Genomic DNA, 18,764 nt, shown 5'->3' on the forward strand with positions numbered 1-18,764 from the left:
TCAAAATTCATCTTCCCCCCATGAAAACCACTAATTTTGTTCCACTTCCTCTTCCCCACAACCAGAAAAAGCCTAAAAATTCTCAGTTGAGCTGTATTTGAAGCATGCTGGGAAATACGGGAGATGGGAAGAACAACACAAGAGCAGCCCAAGGCTGAGCACTTTCCTTCCAGTTGCCTTCAGCCCTTGCCAGCATAGGGAACGAAGTAATTCAGTTTGCTACTGACTGAGTGCTTTTTGCAAAACAGCTGGAAAGAATGATGGAAGGGGTGGAGGGAACTCCTCTGTCAGATGCCAGCTGCAGCACTGCAGTTAGCTCTGAATATTTTCCTGTAAATTAATTTAATATATCTTATCAATAGTGTTCAATTGAATAATGTAGCAAATGTTTCTAAAAGAGCTGGTAACACACCGTACGTAAAACCATTCATATCTGACTCAGTAGTGCAACCTCAGACCATCCCCGTATCAATTCAATACTGTTACCCTGACACCCAGTCTGAAGGAGCAAGCACATCAGAGAGTTCGGATGCGATGCTCTCACCCTGCTGTATTTGTTCTGGCAGTCAAAAGGGGGTACAGAGCCCTCCTACCTCTCACCACAGGTCCTTGGATAAGTGAAAATTCACTCTTAACAAAGCACAATGTCTATTCTTTTCTAATTAAGTCAAGCAGGCTTGTATTCTAACAATAAGCCATTAAACCCAGGGAAAAAGAGATTAAAATAAGTTATGCTACACTCCAAAGTACACCTGTGAGTGCAACTGTAATTGGTGGATAGACAGGCAGACGCTCTGTCAGCTCTGGAAATGGGTCATAGTGTTCTGGAAAAAATAGCAAAATGAGTTAAAAGTCAGCTTTCAGTTCTACAGTTCTGTCTGTACTATGGAAAAATAGATTCAGGTTGATTACTCTTACTCTGAGATTTAATTTCTCTTGGATGTACTCCCAAAACAGTCTCATCTTATTTCTGTGCTATGTTTTATAGGTGCTGGCTGTGTAACCATGCTAACATAAAACCATCTGTTTCCAGAATCAATGTAAATTCCTTTATTTTTATTATTTTTGGGGTGAGGGGGATTCTGCATAAATTTTTAAACACCTAGTAATGTTCTACATTCCATGTGAGTTGTATGGAGTTTATTTGATTTCCTTCTTCATTAGCATTTTAATGCATTAATCAAATTTTTAATCTAAGATTAGATTAAAATATATCTGAGATCTTGAACTGACATAAATTTGACCCTTAACCAGTGCTATGATGTGGTACCAAACACAGTCAGCAGGTTTTAAAGGCCAGAACCAGGATTATCACCTTTTGTGTTTTATTTTGGCCCCCTAACAATCCCATGTCTTTGCTTTACTGTATTGGCAAAATGGGTCAATGGAAATGTTGAGTGGACACCACTGTCCCAGGAAAATAAAACTTCAACTGTAATATGAACTGACATTTGAAATTCTGAGTATGTTTAGTGTGTACACAAACTATTCTGCATTTATTAACGAATACACAGTTACATCCACATAGCTACAAAACCATTCAGTAATAAAATTAAACTTGTCAGGAGAAAGTAGAATTAATAGTTTGTTTTCCCATTCATGTTTGTCCACGTTATACGATCTTCAGTTAACTGTGGTAGCCCATTCTGTTCCCTCTGCAGCTGCTTTACCCCTGTATCACTAGGTAAGTATTTTCCTCCCCATTCCTACGCGCTCTTCTGAGCACAGAAAAAAACATCAGTGCCTAATGGAAACCTGAAGGCAGCAAAGCATGCGTAAATGGACTGTGTGTGGGAGACTTAGGCTGCCGAACACTGTGTGTATGTACGATGCTGCAGGTCCTTCCTGAATAGCTGTGTTTTTAATACACGGCAGAACAAAGTAACTTCAATGAGCTGACACTCCAAAATGGCTGAGCCAGTTTGATGCTGCAAAGCACTAAGCTCACTTGGCACAAAACATGTCAATCCCCCTCTAAAAAGTGTGGTCATTTTACAGGAAACGGTTTTTCCAACCCTAAGCACGAGGAACACTGTCTGTAATGCACACTGAGGTGTGTATCCAGAAACCCACTCAAACAATAGAGAGGCTTTCCAATAACATCGGTGAGTATCAGGTTCTTTTTTGGTACTATAAATTAATTATCGTTGAGATTTGGGGTGAGTATGACTCAATAGAAGTCCAGAGGAGGGCCACGAAGATGATCCGAGGACTGGAGCGCCTCCCATGCAAGGACAGGCTTAAGAGTTGGGCTCTTTAGCATGGAGAAGACTCCAGGGGGGCCTTAAACAGGGCCTACAGAAAAGCTGAAGAGGGGTTCTTTATCACGGAGTGCACGGATAGGACAACAGGTAAGGGTTTTAAGCTGATAGAGGGTAGATATTAGGAAGAATTTTTTTTCCTGTGAGGTTGGTGAGGCAGTGGCACAGGTTGTCCAACCTTTGAGCAACGTGACCCAATGGAAGGTATCTCTGCCCATAGTAAGGGGGTGGATACTGGATGAGAAGTTAGACAGAATGTCTCTCTGATTGCACATTTTCTTTCAAAGAGTATCTGTCAAGACACTGTTCATCCTTTTGGAATGATAACATCTTGTGCTAAGTATGATCAGCCTGGATGAAAGGGAATAGCCTCAAGTTGCACCACTGGAGCTTCAGTATAGATGACAGGAAAAATTTCTTCACCAAAAGGGTTATTGGGCACTGGAACGGCTGCCCAGGGATGTGGTTGAGTCACCATCCCTGGAGGTATTTAAAAGACAGGTAGATAAGGTACTCAGGGATATGGTTTAATAGTGGTCCAATAAAGTTGGGCTCGATGATCTCAAGGGTCTTTTCCAACCTAACAGTTGTATTTATTCTATGATCTGTGCTGAACAGATGTCTCTTTTTCTTTAATCACCTCTGTTTGCAGTGTTTCCCTATCTCAAATGCAAGACCAGGCAGAGAGCTGGCTCTAAGGCTCCAAATTATCAAGAGTTTTGACTGTTGTGAAGTCCACAATAACCTTAAAAATTAGTCTTTGGGAAGTAATAGAATATTCATAATATTTCTGGGAAAAAATATACATATGATTGTGGGAAATATATTCTGTAACCAGCTTTTCTCTCACTGCACACGATTGATGGAGATCACTCCTTTATGCTGTCTGGGCCTGATTAAAGGAGGCTTGCTTTCTAAAAGCTGGTGTTGGTTGACAACCGGCTGAACGTGAGCCAGCAGTGTGGACAGGCGGCCAACGGCATCTTGACTTGTATGGGAAACCGTGTGGTCTGCAGGACTGGGGCAGGGATCGTTCCCCTGGACTCGCCACTGGTGAGGCTGCACCTCGAATCCTGGGTTCAGTTTTGGGCCCCTCAGTCCAAGAAGGACATTGAGGCGCTGGAGCGTGTCCAGAGGAGGGAACGGAGCTGGGGAAGGGGCTGGAGAACAAGGGCTATGAGAGGCGGCCTGAGGAGCTGGGGTTGATCCGCCTGGAGAAGAGGACGCCCAGGGGAGGCCTCATCACTCTCCGCAGCTCCCTGTTCGTGGGTGCTGGTCTCTTCTTCCCCTTATCAGGCGACAGGACGAGAGGGAGCGGCCTCAAGCTGTGCCACAGCAGGTTTAGACTGAAAATCAGGAAAAATTTCTTCGCCAAAAGGATTATTGTGCGCTGGCAGAGACCGCCCAGGGAGGCGCCAGCCTGGAGGTGTTTAGAAGCCGGGCAGGTGAGCGCTCAGGGCCGGCTCAGCAGTGTCGGAGGCGGATAGGCTCGATGAGCCCAAAGCTCTTTTCCAACCTGGCGATTCTAAAGGAGCCTCGGAGAGTTTCTCCGCCGGCATTTTCGGTCCCCCCGCCACTGAGCATGCTCGGCTCCTCCACATCCGCCCCCGCTCGGCGGCGGCAGCGGCGGGGCCGGTAATAAACGGGCGGCGGAGGCGGCGGGGCGTGCGGCTGCCATGAACCCCGGCGGCGGCGGGGCGGCACCGCCCTTCCCCGGCCCCGTGCAGTGTAAGTGCCCGCCATGCGCGCTCCGGGGCCCGCGCGGCAGGCGCGGGGCTGAGCCGAGGCCTGCGCGGGGCCCCGAAACCTGAGTAACGCAACGAGCGGGCGCGAGCGGAGCCCGGGAACCTGACTGGGGGGGCGGAAGGGAACCCGGGAACCTGACTGGGCGGGGGGGGCGGAAGGGAACCTGGCTGGGGGGATCCCCGTTGGTGCGGGGAAGGGGGGGGAGCAGGTGGGGGTCCGTCACTCCTCACGCTGAGGGCTGCGGGAGAGGGGCGCGGGTTCGAAACCCAAAGGGTTCTCGGGCACTGGAATGGCTGCCCAGGGAGGTGGTGGAGTCCCCATCCCTGGAGGGTGGATGTGGTTTAGTGGGACATAAGCGTGGTTGGACTCGATGAGCCAAGAGGTCTTTTCCAGCCTGGTGATTCTGTGAGGTGATGTATTTTAGTAGTGGGCAGGTGTGGTTGGACTCCACGATTGTAGAATAGTTTGGGTTGAAAGAGATCTTAAAGATCATCTAATTCCAACCTCCTGCCATGGGCACGTTACACCAGACCAGGCTGCTCTGAGCCTCATCCAGCCTGGCCTTGTACACCCCCAGGGACAAGGGGTACACTTGTACACTTGTACACTTCCCTGGGCAACCTCTGCCAGTGCAGCACTACGCTCATCATGAAGAATTTATTCCTAATGTCTAATCTAAGTCTTCCCCCAACTCCAACTTAAATCCATTCCTCCTATCCGATCACTGCATGACCTTGTAAAAAGTCTCTTCCCAGCTTCCCTGTACCTTTTTTCAGGTACTGGAAGCTGCTATAAGGTCTCCCTGGAGCCTTCTCTTCTCCAGGCTGAACAACCCCAACTCTCTCAGCCCATCAAAGTCTTCTCCAACCAAGCAATTCTTTCTATGATTCATAATGACGGAGGGGGGAAGATTTAGATTAGACATTAGGAAGAAATTCCTCACAATGAGGGTGATGGGGCACTGGCATGGGTTGCCCAGGGAAGCTGTGGATGCCCCCTCCCTGGAAGTGTTCCAGGCCACGTTGGATGGGGCTTTGGGCAGCCTGACCTGATGGGAGTTTGTCCCTGCCCATGGCAGGGGGGTTGGAACTGGATGATCTGGAATGCCCCTTCCAACCCAAACCATTCTATCATTCTGCCAGCAGCCCCCTGCTGACCTGCCCAGGGTTCCCGCCACTCTAGGCTGGGACAGGCTGCCCCAGGCTGAAGGGGCTTCCCTGCAGCTGGGGCCTTAAGTCATCAGGTTGTCTCTGTGTTTGGGTGGTTTTGGCCCTCTTCCATGTCTCAGGCCATACTCCCCTGCTCTTGACTGTGCTCCTGTTTCCACAGTTCCCGGTGGGACAACTGTGCTGGTGGAGCTTACCCCTGACATCCACATCTGTGGCATCTGCAAGCAGCAGTTCAATAACCTTGATGCCTTTGTTGGACACAAGCAAAGTGGTTGCCAGCTCACGAGTGCAACAGCTGGAGCCACCAGTACAGTTCAGTTTGTGTCTGAAGAAACGGTGCCATCAACACAGACTCAAACCACAACCAGGACTATTGCTTCGGAGACCCAAACCATCACAGGTATTTTGGTGTTGCATACCAAGAGCTGGGAAGCACTCAGCTTGTGCAAAGTGGCAGTGTTACGTTCCCCCCTGCTCATGCATTCCCATCCCGCTCACCTAAATTAACTGGTTTTGCATTAGTCGTTTTGGTGTGACGGCAGTATACTTAACTTGCATCTCAGCAAATTCCCCTAGAGAATTGCTTGAGTTTGATATGTCGCATAACCAACTTGTGCATATTAATTTAAATTGTCTGTACTTATGAAAAATAATCGAATTACCATGCATTTTACTTTTTAAGAGTGCTCTTGATGAAAAACAGATTCAGAATTGCTGTTGGGTGCCAATCCAGGCCTTTTATTTTAGAACACTGCATTCCCTAACATTGCTCCCGCAACTAATTGGCAGGAAAAATATTACTCAAGATTTCTGCGTATGCAAAGGCTGAAGTGAGGTCCTGATCCTGCAGATGTTTAAATAAAAGTAGAATTTTGTTCCATGTGTAAAGATTTGCCCTCCTGTGCAATAGTTTTAATTTTATCTTGTTCTAGGACCTTACTAAAATCCAAATCATTTGACTTTAATTTGGATAGACATATCTGGAAGAGCAGTGAAACAAACTGAATTCAGGGCTCACTTCCAGGAATCTTTGTATTATGATCCTTCAGCTCAGTGTGGGTTTTGGATGAGTCATTTTTCTGCTTCGTATTTACTCATCTTTAAAATGAGGGCAGTTATATCCTTCTGCCTTTTTAGGGTATAGCATTGTTTAATTGATTTAAAAGCCACTACTTTGGCTGAGATAGCTGTTACTCCTAAGAATAACAGGTGAAACTAAAACCGATATAGTTGGAAGAGACTGAACTGTTTTAATAAGTTCTCTTTTAAAATTGTTTACGTGATGCCTTTTTGACAATATTTGCCATATAAATAATTCAGCCTTTTTTTCTCCTTTGAGATGCAGCACAGCCAGTGTTGAAAAACAAACATGCTTTTATTAATGTAAGACCTGGACAGTCATCAGAAGAAACTGAACTTCTGAAGAAACTGGATGGTGCAGTCAGATAGGATTCAGAAGCAGATGAGTGGGCCTACTCAGGATCTTAATAAGTTCAGCATGGCTCATCAGGTCTTCACAGAATTTTCACTGGTAGCAGGGAAGAGAAAAGCCTTTTTCCTCTCCCCCTCCTCCAGGTGGATAGGAAGCCAGGAACAGGAATTTTGCTGGAAAAAAAACAGACTAGGGAAGTAATTAATGAAACTAGAAAATAATTAGATTTTTCTGATTGGAGAAGTTGATGTCCTCGAACTGAACTATTTTATGTGTTTAGTTTCTGCACCAGAGTTTGTTTTTGAGCATGGCTATCAAACATACCTGCCCAGTGAAAGCAGTGTGCCTCCAGCAGCTGCTATTGTCTCTCCACCACCAAAAGCACGTTCAAGAAAATCTACCTCCTCACTTACACAGAAGAAACTAGACTGCTGCTATCCAGGTAAGACGTGGAGTGTATCTTCTTCCTTTTCATTTAAAATTGATAGGTTTCATATAGAGATATGCAGGGTAGCTTTGCCTGTCTTAAGCAGTTAAGATGCGCAGAACCTGGAAGGAAGCCTACTGACTAAAGATGTGAGGTGCTACCACTGATGGCAGTAGTAGTTTTGCTATTGATTTCACATGTCCTTACACTTTGGTCCTATACTGCGGTGTGCTCTGGCAATGCTCTAGCGGCTTTGCATATAGACATTCACCTGTGCCCACACCTGTAGCAAGGTAAGAGCAGGACCTTGTTATCTTTTTGCTAACTGCCATTGTTGTACATGATAAATATTACACGTGCATTTTGCATTGTATGTTTTGTCTTTGGTCAGTTAGCATTTTTGTAAGAATGTATTGAACCAAAGTATTTGGAGACCTTAATGAGTAAAAGCAGTGCAATGTGCAGAAAGTGTGTGCAGAGACAGCCATGTTGGATGAGTGGCCATATTAATGGTGGCAAACATTACAGTCTCTTTCTTCAAGTCATATGTGGAATTAATTAGTTCCCCAGCATCCCCTGTCTACTGTAAAGCGCATCTCAAATCCTGGGCAGAGAGTCCAGGGAATTAAAGAAAGCAGTAATGTAGTGATTGAATTGCCTCCTAGGGGAAGCATTAGAAAAACTGAAATGCATAGGTAAGCTAGTCACTATTTTAAGTAAATATGAGTAAACAAGATGGGGAAACTCATTTACTGTTAATACTGAATTTCAAGGAAAATATTCTTGAAAAGAAACATAATGCCCAGGATATGGTAGTATATTTTTATTATTTTGTTAGATTTTCCTTGAATTTAATATTAATCTTACCATTTTCAGGTTGCCAGTTCAAGACTTCGTATGGTATGAAGGATATGGAACGTCATCTGCGAACACACACAGGTTTATATAGTTGTCATATTCTCTTTTTTTTTCTGTTTCCTCTTTTGTCTTTTTGCTAGAAGGTATTTTCCTACAAAATAACATACCTCTAGATAAATTAGGTAGAGTGTACATATGCTTGTACATTCTAGTATTGTAGTTCTCTGTGCCTGGGGAATTGCCCTTTTTGAGTAAACCATGTCACACTATGGGTGGTAACTTACAGTTACGAAACATGAACATTGTACATCAATTTAAGGCACACTGAAATTTCTGAGGTGCAGACTGTGTTTATCAGGGTGCAGTGTGGTAGTAGGGCATAAACCTACTGCAAAAATTCTTGATATGTTGATGCTTTTCTGTTTGTTTCAGGAGACAAGCCCCATAAATGTGAAGTTTGTAACAAATGTTTTAGTCGTAAAGATAAGCTGAAGATGCATATGCGTTCTCATACTGGAGTGAAGCCTTACAAATGTAAGCATTGTGACTATGCAGCTGCTGACAGCAGCAGTCTCAACAAGCACCAGCGCATTCACTCCAACGAACGTCCTTTTAAATGCCAGATCTGTCCTTATGCAAGCCGCAACTCTAGCCAGCTCACTGTACATCTCAGATCCCACACGGGTAAGTTTATACTAAAATTCACATCTATAAAGGTTAGAAGGTCACAGGGAAGATTTTAAAAGGTATACAAGTGTCAAGATGTCAGAAAGGGTCTATTCCAATTCTAAAAAGCACCTAGGCATCCAGCTTCTGTGAATTTCCTGGGCATAGAGTCTAGTAGGGCAACACAGCTTTACTAAAAATACCTGGAAGCAATCAGAAGATAAATTTGACTCTTTGTAGATTTTCTTCTAAATTGATTTTGAAACTGCCTATGAGATGTTTTTAAACCAGTAGAGCTAAGGATTTAATTTGTTGATTGATTAAGAGCATCTAGGTTCCTGTCAGTGTCTTTCAAATCTGGTCTGCTGTATTAGAAACACTGAAATTTCTTTCCAATTGAGCTAGTTATATCAGTGCAAACCTCAACTGCGTAATTTAATTTTTTTCTTGCATCAGTAAATTAGCAAGTAATTAGCAACTTAAGTTACATCTTTTTTTGACCTTTCTTTGTGATACATTCTGTGTGCAAACTGATGGACAGACATTAAGTGTAGTATGAGCAGCTGGAACCATACTCTGTCCATATTGGTTTTGCTCTATGGATAGAAAGTTTTAGCCTCCAGGCTTATAAACACTGTATCATTTTGTATTAGCATTATTTGCCTACGTTTCATTTTAATCAGATTTCTTTTATACATTGTTTTCAGAAGAAATTTGCTATAAAAGATACTGCTGTACAGTTGTCTTTGTATGTTGTTTTTCACCTGATCCAGGGTACTGGATTAGTTTCTGTGTTGTTTTTTGTACATTTGATTAGTTCTGTGCATTTTGGCTGCAAGGTGGTTACGGTTCAGTGATTACTAGATTAGCTTTGAACCTGTCCTACATCTGATTCTGAGTTCTAGTACTGAACACCATTAGTTCAGATGTGTGCAAGATGGGATTTACTTTGAGTAAATGAAAGAAATAAATCCCTAGTGCATTGTGAAGGAGGGAAGGGTAAAACCAATCTGTCCCTAGCAGAAAGGAATCTTTTATACTTCACAAATCTGCTGTCATGGAACAGGCAGGACTGCCAGACAGTTATTTTACAAGTTTCCCTCTTCCTGTTGCTATATAAGATGATGTGATAGTCAAAATAGTATGGGTTGTCATGAAAAGTTACCTGTTAGTAAACACACTAGTTGGAGAGTATGGTATTGCATTTTCCCCATGTAATATAAGAACATGCATAATTGTGAATTTATGTACATGGGCAAGTATTCTCCAAATTTGATTGTGGGAGAACCTGTGAATGATCATGGTTTTCTTGTATTTGCAGTAGTTTTAGATTTTTGTGGCAATGAATATGGCAGTCATTGAGAAGTGGGTTTAGGCTACCTGCTTTCTATTTGGCAGATCAGTCTGTTGTATGTTAAGCAATTGACTTATGCTAAAATTAAAGCCTTTAGTTTTATTTTCTCTTCCATTTCTTTAACATAAACTCTTTTATAAACGAACTTTTTTTATTTGCTGAAAAGAGGCATAAGAATTTTGAAAGTAATAATTATATCCTGGTTTAGTTATAAAGCTGTTATACACACAGACATTTTTTGGAGAAAAGTGAGACTGGTATGTAGAGTATATTGCTTACTGGAATTAAATTAATCATTCCCTAGAAAGCGAGTGTAATCTTCATTGCTCAGAATGAGATCATCTGCATAGTCTTACTTTTTGAACTAGTCATCAAAAAATCAGTTCCTGTTAATTTGAGTAAAACTACTATTGCAATTAATAGCCAGGATCAGACACTTTTTTTGAAGCTATATTCTGTCAGTATCGATTATGTATGGACAGAAATAAAGAAATATAAGTAATAGACCACTCTTTATATAAGAAACCAACTTACTTCGCTATATACAGTAAAATTACTAATTCTTTTTGATATATTGTGCTACCCTGTATGTGAAAATTAAGTCATTGAAACTGGTACTGTGCCTTCATCAGCAAAGTAGATAAAAATTCAGTAACTGAGTGTGCCGCTGAGACTGTAAAATAAACTAGATGAACAAACAGTGCATCTTCATTAATAAAATCGATTTAATATAGATAATACACCATGTATCTCAATTATTAAAGAGATACATAGATTAGCACAGTAGGCCACAACTTGGTTTGAAAAATATGCAGCTAAACCTATGGCATATGTAGCTAGATAAGCAAATTATGCAAAATTATACAGCTATCACAAACCCTATGGAATATTAACTTAAAAAATAAATCATCCATTTGCAGTTATTTTATTATATTTATATTTTATTATTATTATTTATATTTATAAATACTTTCTATTATTAAGGAAGATAAATGGTTGCCAAACTTGCTCTTTCCTTCCCCCAACAAGGGTATCTTAGAACCTAATAACAATTCTTCTGCTTTTTCAAAATTATACCTACTTGGAGACTTTATGATCAGGGAGTTTAGAGAACTGCATATTTAAATGAAAGAAAAAAGGGAACAGTTACTTAGTTGGGAATTTTTTAATGACTTCAGAATGGAATCACTGGTCTTTACCATGGAATTGATTATGGACTAAACGGAACTATTGCTTAATTTTATCATGCATGTTGTGACACAAGCCTGGAAGTAGACAAAATGCAAAGGAGCGGGTTACATCCAGGCAGTTCAAATAGTTATTCATATTGGTAGTTTGGTATAAATAGGCTTACAGAGATCTTGCAGATGAGTGTGTTCATTTTTCATGCCTTAGCAGTTAATAATCTGACCTAATCTTTAACTACTGTTGTTAGCTTTCTGGATCAGCATTGCTTTCCATAGAAAAAAACATCACCAGTTGCAGTAATTCCAGAAAAACAAAAGCTTAGTGTTACTTCTCTGTGTAAGCACGTGGACTTGCACGTGTGTTTCATTAGTCTCACATTTGTAATTTCTAGTTGCATTTATATAGCTGTGATCCCTCTTTCCCTCTTGTTTTTTTCCTGTAACTGTAGTAATGCTATAGTTGTGCAACCACCTGACACAGATGCAGGTGTGGACTTTTGTCCCTACATCTCCTTCTCTTCTAGACAAGAGCTTCCACTGCCTTCCTGAGCCAGCAATACTTTTTGTGCAATACAAACGCACCACAAGAACAAGTCCAAAAAATAGCAAGTTTTTCTTGTCAGCTGATCTAACTCAACTATATGGTTGAGCAGTAAGGCTGGTGCCTGATAAGCATCTATTTCTGCGGTAGCATGAAGTTAACCTACAAGTCTCCTGGTAAATCTTGTAGTGTAAACCCGAGTCATGGTTACATTTATGTTGCTTTCTTAGACTTCAAAAATATAGCAGCTGTTAAAGTTAGTGTTTTATTTTCATTCATTTTAAACACTAGTTGAGATACATGGTTTTAAGAGGGACAGATGAGAAATTTCAGTCACTTCTCTGGAGCAGGCTGAACAATTTTACACACAAAATGAACTAAAAATGGAGATTATCTGAAATGCAGACATGAAAAAGCAACAGATGTGGGCAGGCATGCGTGTGGAGAGTTTGCACGCAAATATGCTAGGCTAGATGATAAATACTGTGCCATCAAAGTTCTCTATGTCTTGAAAATATGCTGTGGATTTACAAGTATTTAGAACAGGTCAGCTGTACATAGTTCATTATAGCATTGGTCTCTCCAGTGGATCTCAGTGTCTCATCTGTAATTTGAACTGTGTTTTTGTTGACAGGAGATGCTCCTTTCCAATGTCAGATGTGTCCTGCTAAATTTAAAATCAACTCAGACTTGAAGAGGCACATGCGTGTGCATTCTGGTGAGAAACCTTACAAATGTGAGTTCTGTGAGGTCCGATGTGCCATGAAAGGAAACCTGAAATCACACATTCGTATCAAGCACAGCATGGAAAATACCCTGAAGTGTCCAGAGTGTGAATTTCAATGTGGAAACAAAACAAGCCTTCGGCACCACATAAGAACTCATCAGCCCGAGCAGCCAGTGAAGTGCTCGGAGTGTAACTACTCCTGCTCTAACAAGGCAGCTCTGAAAGTGCATGAGCGAATCCACTGCAAAGATCGTCCTTTCAAATGTGAGTTCTGCAGCTTTGATACCAAGCAGCGGAGCAACCTGACAACTCATGTGAGGAAAGTTCATGGTGACAAAGTCAAGACCAAGAAGCAAGCTGTGGAGAAGCAGGGAGATAAAACAAAGCACGGTGGCTCCAGGCAAGTCGCCAAATTGGATGCAAAGAAAGCATTTAAGTGTGACCTGTGTGATGCTTCCTTTGTGCGAGAAGATTCTCTGAGGAGTCATAAGAAGCAGCACAGTATGTATAATGGATCTAAAAATAACGAACTGGCTGTTTTACAGCTCCAGATGGATTCCAGTCGGCAGGCGAGTGCCCCGATTACTGTTAGTCACCTCCAGGTCCCACTTCAGGCTGCTCAGGTTTCTCCATACAATGAGGGAAGGGTCAAGATCATCGTGGGTCACCAGGTCCCTCAGACTAATAGTATCATTCAGGCTGCATCAGTGAATGTCGTGCCTCCTACATTAGTTGGACAGAATCAGGAAGACCTCTCAGCCAACAGCCGCTTGCAGCTGCTGGGCCAAGTTAGTTTGTTGGCACCACCTCCACCTCACATATCTCAAAGCGAAGCAGGGCCTGTGACGCAACCAGCAGTTCTTCTTACAACCCATGACCAAAGCGATGGAAGCGCTTTACATCAAACTCTGATTCCTGCTGCTCCTGTCAGTGCTCATGATGCTTCAGCAAACCAAGCTTTCATCACCAGCTCTGGAATCAGCTGCTCTGACTTAGAAGGCCTTAATGCTTTAATACAAGAAGGAGCAACAGAAGTGACTGTGGTTAGTGATGGAGGTCAGAGTATAACAGTGTCTACTTCAGCTCCCCCTGCTCCTATCTTTTCTTCATCCTCTCACACAGAAGCTCCGAAGCAGACCTATTCTATCATTCAAAATGGAGCCCATACAGCTTTACTGTGTCCAGCAGACTCCATACCGGATTAGTTGCAATGGACTACTACTAAACAAACTTTAATCTCAGAGACAGTGCTGAATGCAGCAGAAATGTATAGGACATAAGTGAATGCAGGATTTGTCCTACAAAGCCAAATACCTTCCACTTCCACATTTGACTTGTCTGTACATGGAAGCGTACATCTTGTATGTGAAAAGAGGATGTGTATATTTATGTGCCTCTACTGAAATCGGAGGCTGTGGTTTTTTGTAAAACCTGAGTGACTGTTGACAATTTTGCCAAGCAGTAAGCTTCCCAGAATATGTTTCTTGTATTGTGCTGGCTAAAATAAGAAAGCCTTATGATGGATTGCCTTCACAGCAGACTTATTCTTTCATGCACACACAAAAAGCTAATAGTCCAAGCCATTCTGACATATATTTTTAAGTGAAATTTATTTCATTTACATGCAATGTATGCATTAACTGCACCTGGCTGATCATTGATCTGTAAGAAATGTCTGCTAGTAGGAGTGATGCAGCCCTAGGAAGGTTTAAGGGGGCTATTCCTTAGTATGTGTAGCTAGGACCTGGCACTTAATCTGAAAATGCTTATGCAGAAGACTAGGTGATTATTTTTAGGAAACAAAATAATTTTGTCTGTCCACCAGTAATAACTAACTGTTAGCCAGAACACTATTGCAAATTATATGGCACAACGATCTCCGTCGGGGGGACCTGTGTATTGAAGAACAAAACAACTGCAAATACATTTTTTACAAACGTTACTTAAATTTTGGGTTTATTGTGATGATGCCAGTTTGTAGTTGCATGGGTGGTAAAAGTGCATTACATTTTGGCTCTTTTCAAGTTAAAGGGAACAAAGGAAAAGATTTAATTCATGCCATTTAAAATAAAAAAAAAATAGATTCTAATGCAAGGTCTTGAAACTCTAGCATAAATTCAGATTGGATCACAATTAGGTAGGAATTTATGATTGTATTATGCACACTTTTATAATAAATTAACTCCAGACTGTATTTTGAACTATGTAATATTATTGTCCTGTCTAGTGAGCATTGCTGTAGTGGTAGCTAATAACTTCTTCACTGCCAAACTCTCTAGTTAAAGAGCAGACTCAACTTGGGAAAACAGACAGGTCTGTAGGTGCCTGGAACTGCAAAAACCAGAGATGATTTCACAGCCAGATGGCATCCCAAGGACAATTGTGAGTAGATGGAAGACTGAAAAGAATCTGTTACCAAAAGTAGCTCTGAGATTCCCTTTTGGGGAATCAAAGTCAAGTTAAATTTCACAGTATTTGCTGGTGGGAGACATTGATTGCTTTATGTGCTAGAAGCATGCTTGGAAAACTTACAAAGATTATATAATTAGGGCCACTTTCTGAACAGCCTTCGTGTTTGAAATTTTTAGCTTGTACAGCCTTTATTTTGTGTATGTGGGAGTGTTCCTCGCTTCTTCCCTCCATGTGGTACATACTGTATATACAGTGTAAGGCTTCCTGCTTCACAATGACGAGTTGGAAACTCGTAAGTACAGTCATGCCAGTTGTTCTTGAAAATGTGACCTTTGCTTTTTGTTGAAATAAGGGTTGCTTAAGCTTGAATGCTCCAGTATCGCTGTCATTCTTTTTGGGAAATAATATTTTTGAAGATCCAGATCTCTTCTGCCTTCCCAACCTGTGGTTCTAAGTTAATGTTCTTTTAAAACAAAAAACTGTTTCAAATTATCTTCCTTTTAAAAACTAGGTTTTTATTTAAGCTGACAGTGTGCCTGATGCTTGTGGATATCAGAAAAGTCCACATTCCAGTTAAAAGGAGAAACTTCAAAAATGCTTAATTAAAAGGGTATTGTTAAAGACTTGTTTCCTAGCCCCATGCTGCATTGAAATATGAAGCAATACTTCTACATTCACTGACAGTTGTATTTCAGGGTTTATAATTTCCTACAGTTCTCCAACTTTTCAGGTGATACAGGTGAGTCACCTGTTAATTATCTTTTCCCTACAGATACGTGATTTAAGAAGCTGACAAGACCCAGTTCCATGAAGCACTTATTTTTGTATATATTACAAGTAGGTGGAAGGTTTTTACTACATTAGGTCACTGCAGAGCATTCATTGAGAGCAATAAACTGAAAGCCTAGACATTTTGAATTTTAACACTGGCATCAATTGCTATTTTGTGGCTCTCCAGTCATGCTTCCTTCTTGTGCCTATTGCACAGACCTGATCATTCCATTTCAACTATGTTAAGACTACTTGTAAAACTCTTGAAAGATAAAAGGCATCATAAGTAAGTGCTTGATCTTATTATGTGTGGTCCCTGATATCCAGGTTGTAAATGATCACTGGAGAAACATAGATCAAACAGTTTGTTATTTTTAAATTAAAACGGGTGGCACAGAAGTAATTCTTCACTATTAAACTATCTCCAAATGGATGTGTACATGTGTGCGTGATCTATACCATCACACTGTGTGCAGTGTTTCTGTGCACTGTGCCAACGGTTATTGTAAACACCACTGAAAGATGGCATCTTTCAGCCCTCTAACAGTACATAGGCATTTTTCACTCAGCTTACAGTGGTTCCAGACCATGTGCAGCACTGGCCTTGCAGAGGAGGAAGTGTGAGTGCCTGGCAGGGCTAAGCCGCCCAGGCCGTGGCATGTGCTGAAGGGCAACTGAGCTGCAGGAGAGCAACCCTGGAGGAAGTTCGATAAGGTTGAAGTTAAAGTCTATTTGACTTGGAGAGGGAGGGGTCTCCTTCAGGTCACCTCAGTGGTCCAGTTTACAACACCGCTCCACAAACCATTGGATCAGCGTAGCAAAGTGGATGGTAAACTACAGCCATGATCGAACCCGAGATGGAGCAGGTGGGCGATCTCTTCCAGTTCCTGTTGTAGTAATTGTAACAGCAACAGAAATGGTGACGAAAAACGTTTGATGCTGTCAGCTTACAAAACCTATGCTAGGCCTCTGAATAGGAGTAACTACTCCATTTGTGATCAAAGTTTTAATGCCAGTTATTATATATTTTCCCTTTAATGTAAGACAAATTAATCTAGATTCATCTGCCCTCACATACTTGATTTTATCAGCGCTAAGTCTGTGTCCATATCTGCTTGTTCACCATCTTCCTAGTATTTCCTGCTGGTTGATTTCTACAAGCCAGCTGGGTACAGAGTTTTAGTAGCCCACCTGAGGAGTTTGTATGTCAGGAGTCCCCAGCAATGGAGCCTTCCAAGTGCCCCACCTGGACAAAAAACTTCTGCGTAGTCCATGGGACAGGAATGGTGTTCGGAGCCGGTGCCTGCGCGTTGCTCTTTCTGTTTGGAGGTAGGCAGCCTTGCTGCTGCTAGGCGAGCCTGCTGGGCTAGAAAGCTGTACCGAGCCCTTTTAAGTGCGAATGGACTACAGTTTGGCAACTAAAAAGTGGCCTTAGTTTTCCCATACTCGTTGGTATAAATGAACACTGCAAGCAGGGTTTCATGAAGTATTTTGTGTGGTCTATAGGTGGTGGTAGAGATCCAGACAATCCTATGAGCGGGTCTGATCTGCTGATGACCCGTTTCCTGTTTCCCAATTCCCTGCTTTTAACTCTTTCCCGGATAAACGCTTTTAAAAATCCAGTTTTCTAAGAAGTTACACAAAGCTTAGCTCTAAAACAATCTTACTTCCATTTAAGATAGAAAGCAACAAATGAAAAAAATGTCCTAAGTTTTCTACTGTTAAGATCCCATGAAGCAGATTTACAGCCAGAACGTAATCTCACAATTTATTTTAAACTGATAATTTTTTTTACTCCCTGATAATTAATTTTAATCTATGCATAGCTTGTGGCTGCAGAATCATAGTGCACTACAGGAATGATACAAAATGAGAGATTTTATCAAGGCGGACCTGCACCTGAGGATGCACCACCAGGACCGGGCATCTCATGTTGGCAACCTAATGTCACACTTAACGTTCCACAGCTCTGTTATCTGCATTTCAGTTTCACAAAAAGGCTTGCTTACCTTCTAAAATAGGAAACCAGTTGATTTGTCATATTGTAAAGACTAACCTTCATTCTGGTCCTGTGTGTGCCTCTTAAGATAAACAGGAAAGATAACAAAATGGTGTGAGTGAATAGGCAAAGCTTAGGGCTGCTTCTTCAGCATTGTTTAGCTGATTGCATTATGCCTAAGTGAACAATCTAGAGACTTCTTTCCTCCTAAGAAAAAAAAACAAAAACTGATAACCAAGGCCAATAAAGGGCCATTTTTTTCCCCCAGTTTTCTCTTCCAATATTCTGGCTTTATTTCTGTGTATGCAATAATGGTCTTTGTGTTCTTGAGCTGGCAGAAGCAGATTGTTTTAATCTCTGATATTCATTTAATACATTCTTCATGTTATCAACAGCACTATCCCTTGAGAGCGTGTGGTAATTCATAACAAGTGTCTCTTGTAGAGCTTGCTTGCTTTCGAGCACATGGTAGATAAATCTTACAGCTTCCTAGAGTTCTGCCATAGCCTCAGAGCTCTGTAGCAAGTTGTGTCTTTCCAGGAGAAGACAGCTGGGATCTCCAGGGTGGCACGGAGAGAGCAGGAGCTGTAACCCCACTCACTTCTTACAAAACGGATGATGTTTACGTTGCATTGCACTGAACTGAGAGGAAAAGGTAAAGCTGAATATTCCACGGTTAGCTTCCCTCCACACATTCACTGCAGGCTTTGCTCTCTGCGCTTTACACAGTTGGTGTATGTTGTTCTGCTTGGGAGTTACAGTCCTCCCTCTGCTGTGAACAGGAATCTCTATGACTGCTTAAAGAAATGGGGTGAAACAGAGTAAGGACGGTAGCTAGAACACTACGGGAGCAGTGGTGCATGGCCTGTATGCATTTCAAATAAAGCAACCCCTGCTCTCGCATCCTTCCCAACCTCTTTTGATTTTGCTGTTGTTCCTCCCTGACACCGCTTTTTAAACCCAGACCCAAGTATCAGATGAGCAGAGGCTTATCCTGTGCGGGACCTACTAGAATGTGCTTTTCTCTCTGGTTTTGTGACATAGAAACATGCAGCAGGGGAAAAATAATCCAAAGTCCAAAGGAAAATTTGTCTCCAACACCTCTAACAGTGTTTCAGTCTGGCAGTTATCTGTGCGTGTTATCTCCTGCACACTGTCCCCAGAAAGATGCAGTGTGGAGTCATAACAAAGCAGCAGCGCTATGGATTGCGGCC

At 41.9% G+C, this 18,764-nt stretch overlaps 1 protein-coding gene across 4 annotated transcripts; it reads left to right on the plus strand.

Moving 5' to 3' along the window:
- The first annotated feature begins 3,361 nt into the window (after nt 1-3,361).
- Nucleotides 3,362-15,962, plus strand: ZFP64 (ZFP64 zinc finger protein). 4 transcript variants are annotated; one of them, XM_054081873.1, is made up of 6 exons: nt 3,362-3,706; nt 5,337-5,576; nt 6,516-7,050; nt 7,912-7,974; nt 8,326-8,577; nt 12,276-15,962. In XM_054081873.1, exons 3-6 carry the CDS (start codon nt 6,879-6,881, stop codon nt 13,571-13,573), a joined length of 1,785 nt encoding a protein of 594 aa, XP_053937848.1. In that variant the 5' UTR covers nt 3,362-3,706; nt 5,337-5,576; nt 6,516-6,878; the 3' UTR covers nt 13,574-15,962. The 4 variants fall into 4 exon arrangements, with proteins under 4 accessions (XP_053937848.1, XP_053937846.1, XP_053937847.1 ...); XM_054081871.1 differs by lacking the exon at nt 3,362-3,706 and adding an exon at nt 3,807-3,989 and having other exon boundaries at nt 6,889-7,050; nt 12,276-15,961; XM_054081872.1 differs by lacking the exon at nt 3,362-3,706 and adding an exon at nt 3,994-4,072.
- The last annotated feature ends 2,802 nt before the right edge of the window (nt 15,963-18,764 follow it).

This window comes from Cuculus canorus, chromosome 16, assembly GCF_017976375.1.
Source record: "Cuculus canorus isolate bCucCan1 chromosome 16, bCucCan1.pri, whole genome shotgun sequence".
NCBI classification, from domain to species: domain Eukaryota; kingdom Metazoa; phylum Chordata; class Aves; order Cuculiformes; family Cuculidae; genus Cuculus; species Cuculus canorus.

Coding starts and splice junctions, on each gene's coding strand:
- ZFP64 (XM_054081871.1), top strand. CDS start 3,938: ATGAACCCCGGCGGCGGCGGGGCGGCACCGCCCTTCCCCGGCCCCGTG. Junction 5,577..6,888: donor GGAGACCCAAACCATCACAG/GTATTTTGGTGT, acceptor TTATGTGTTTAG/TTTCTGCACCAGAGTTTGTT. Junction 7,051..7,911: donor ACTAGACTGCTGCTATCCAG/GTAAGACGTGGA, acceptor TACCATTTTCAG/GTTGCCAGTTCAAGACTTCG.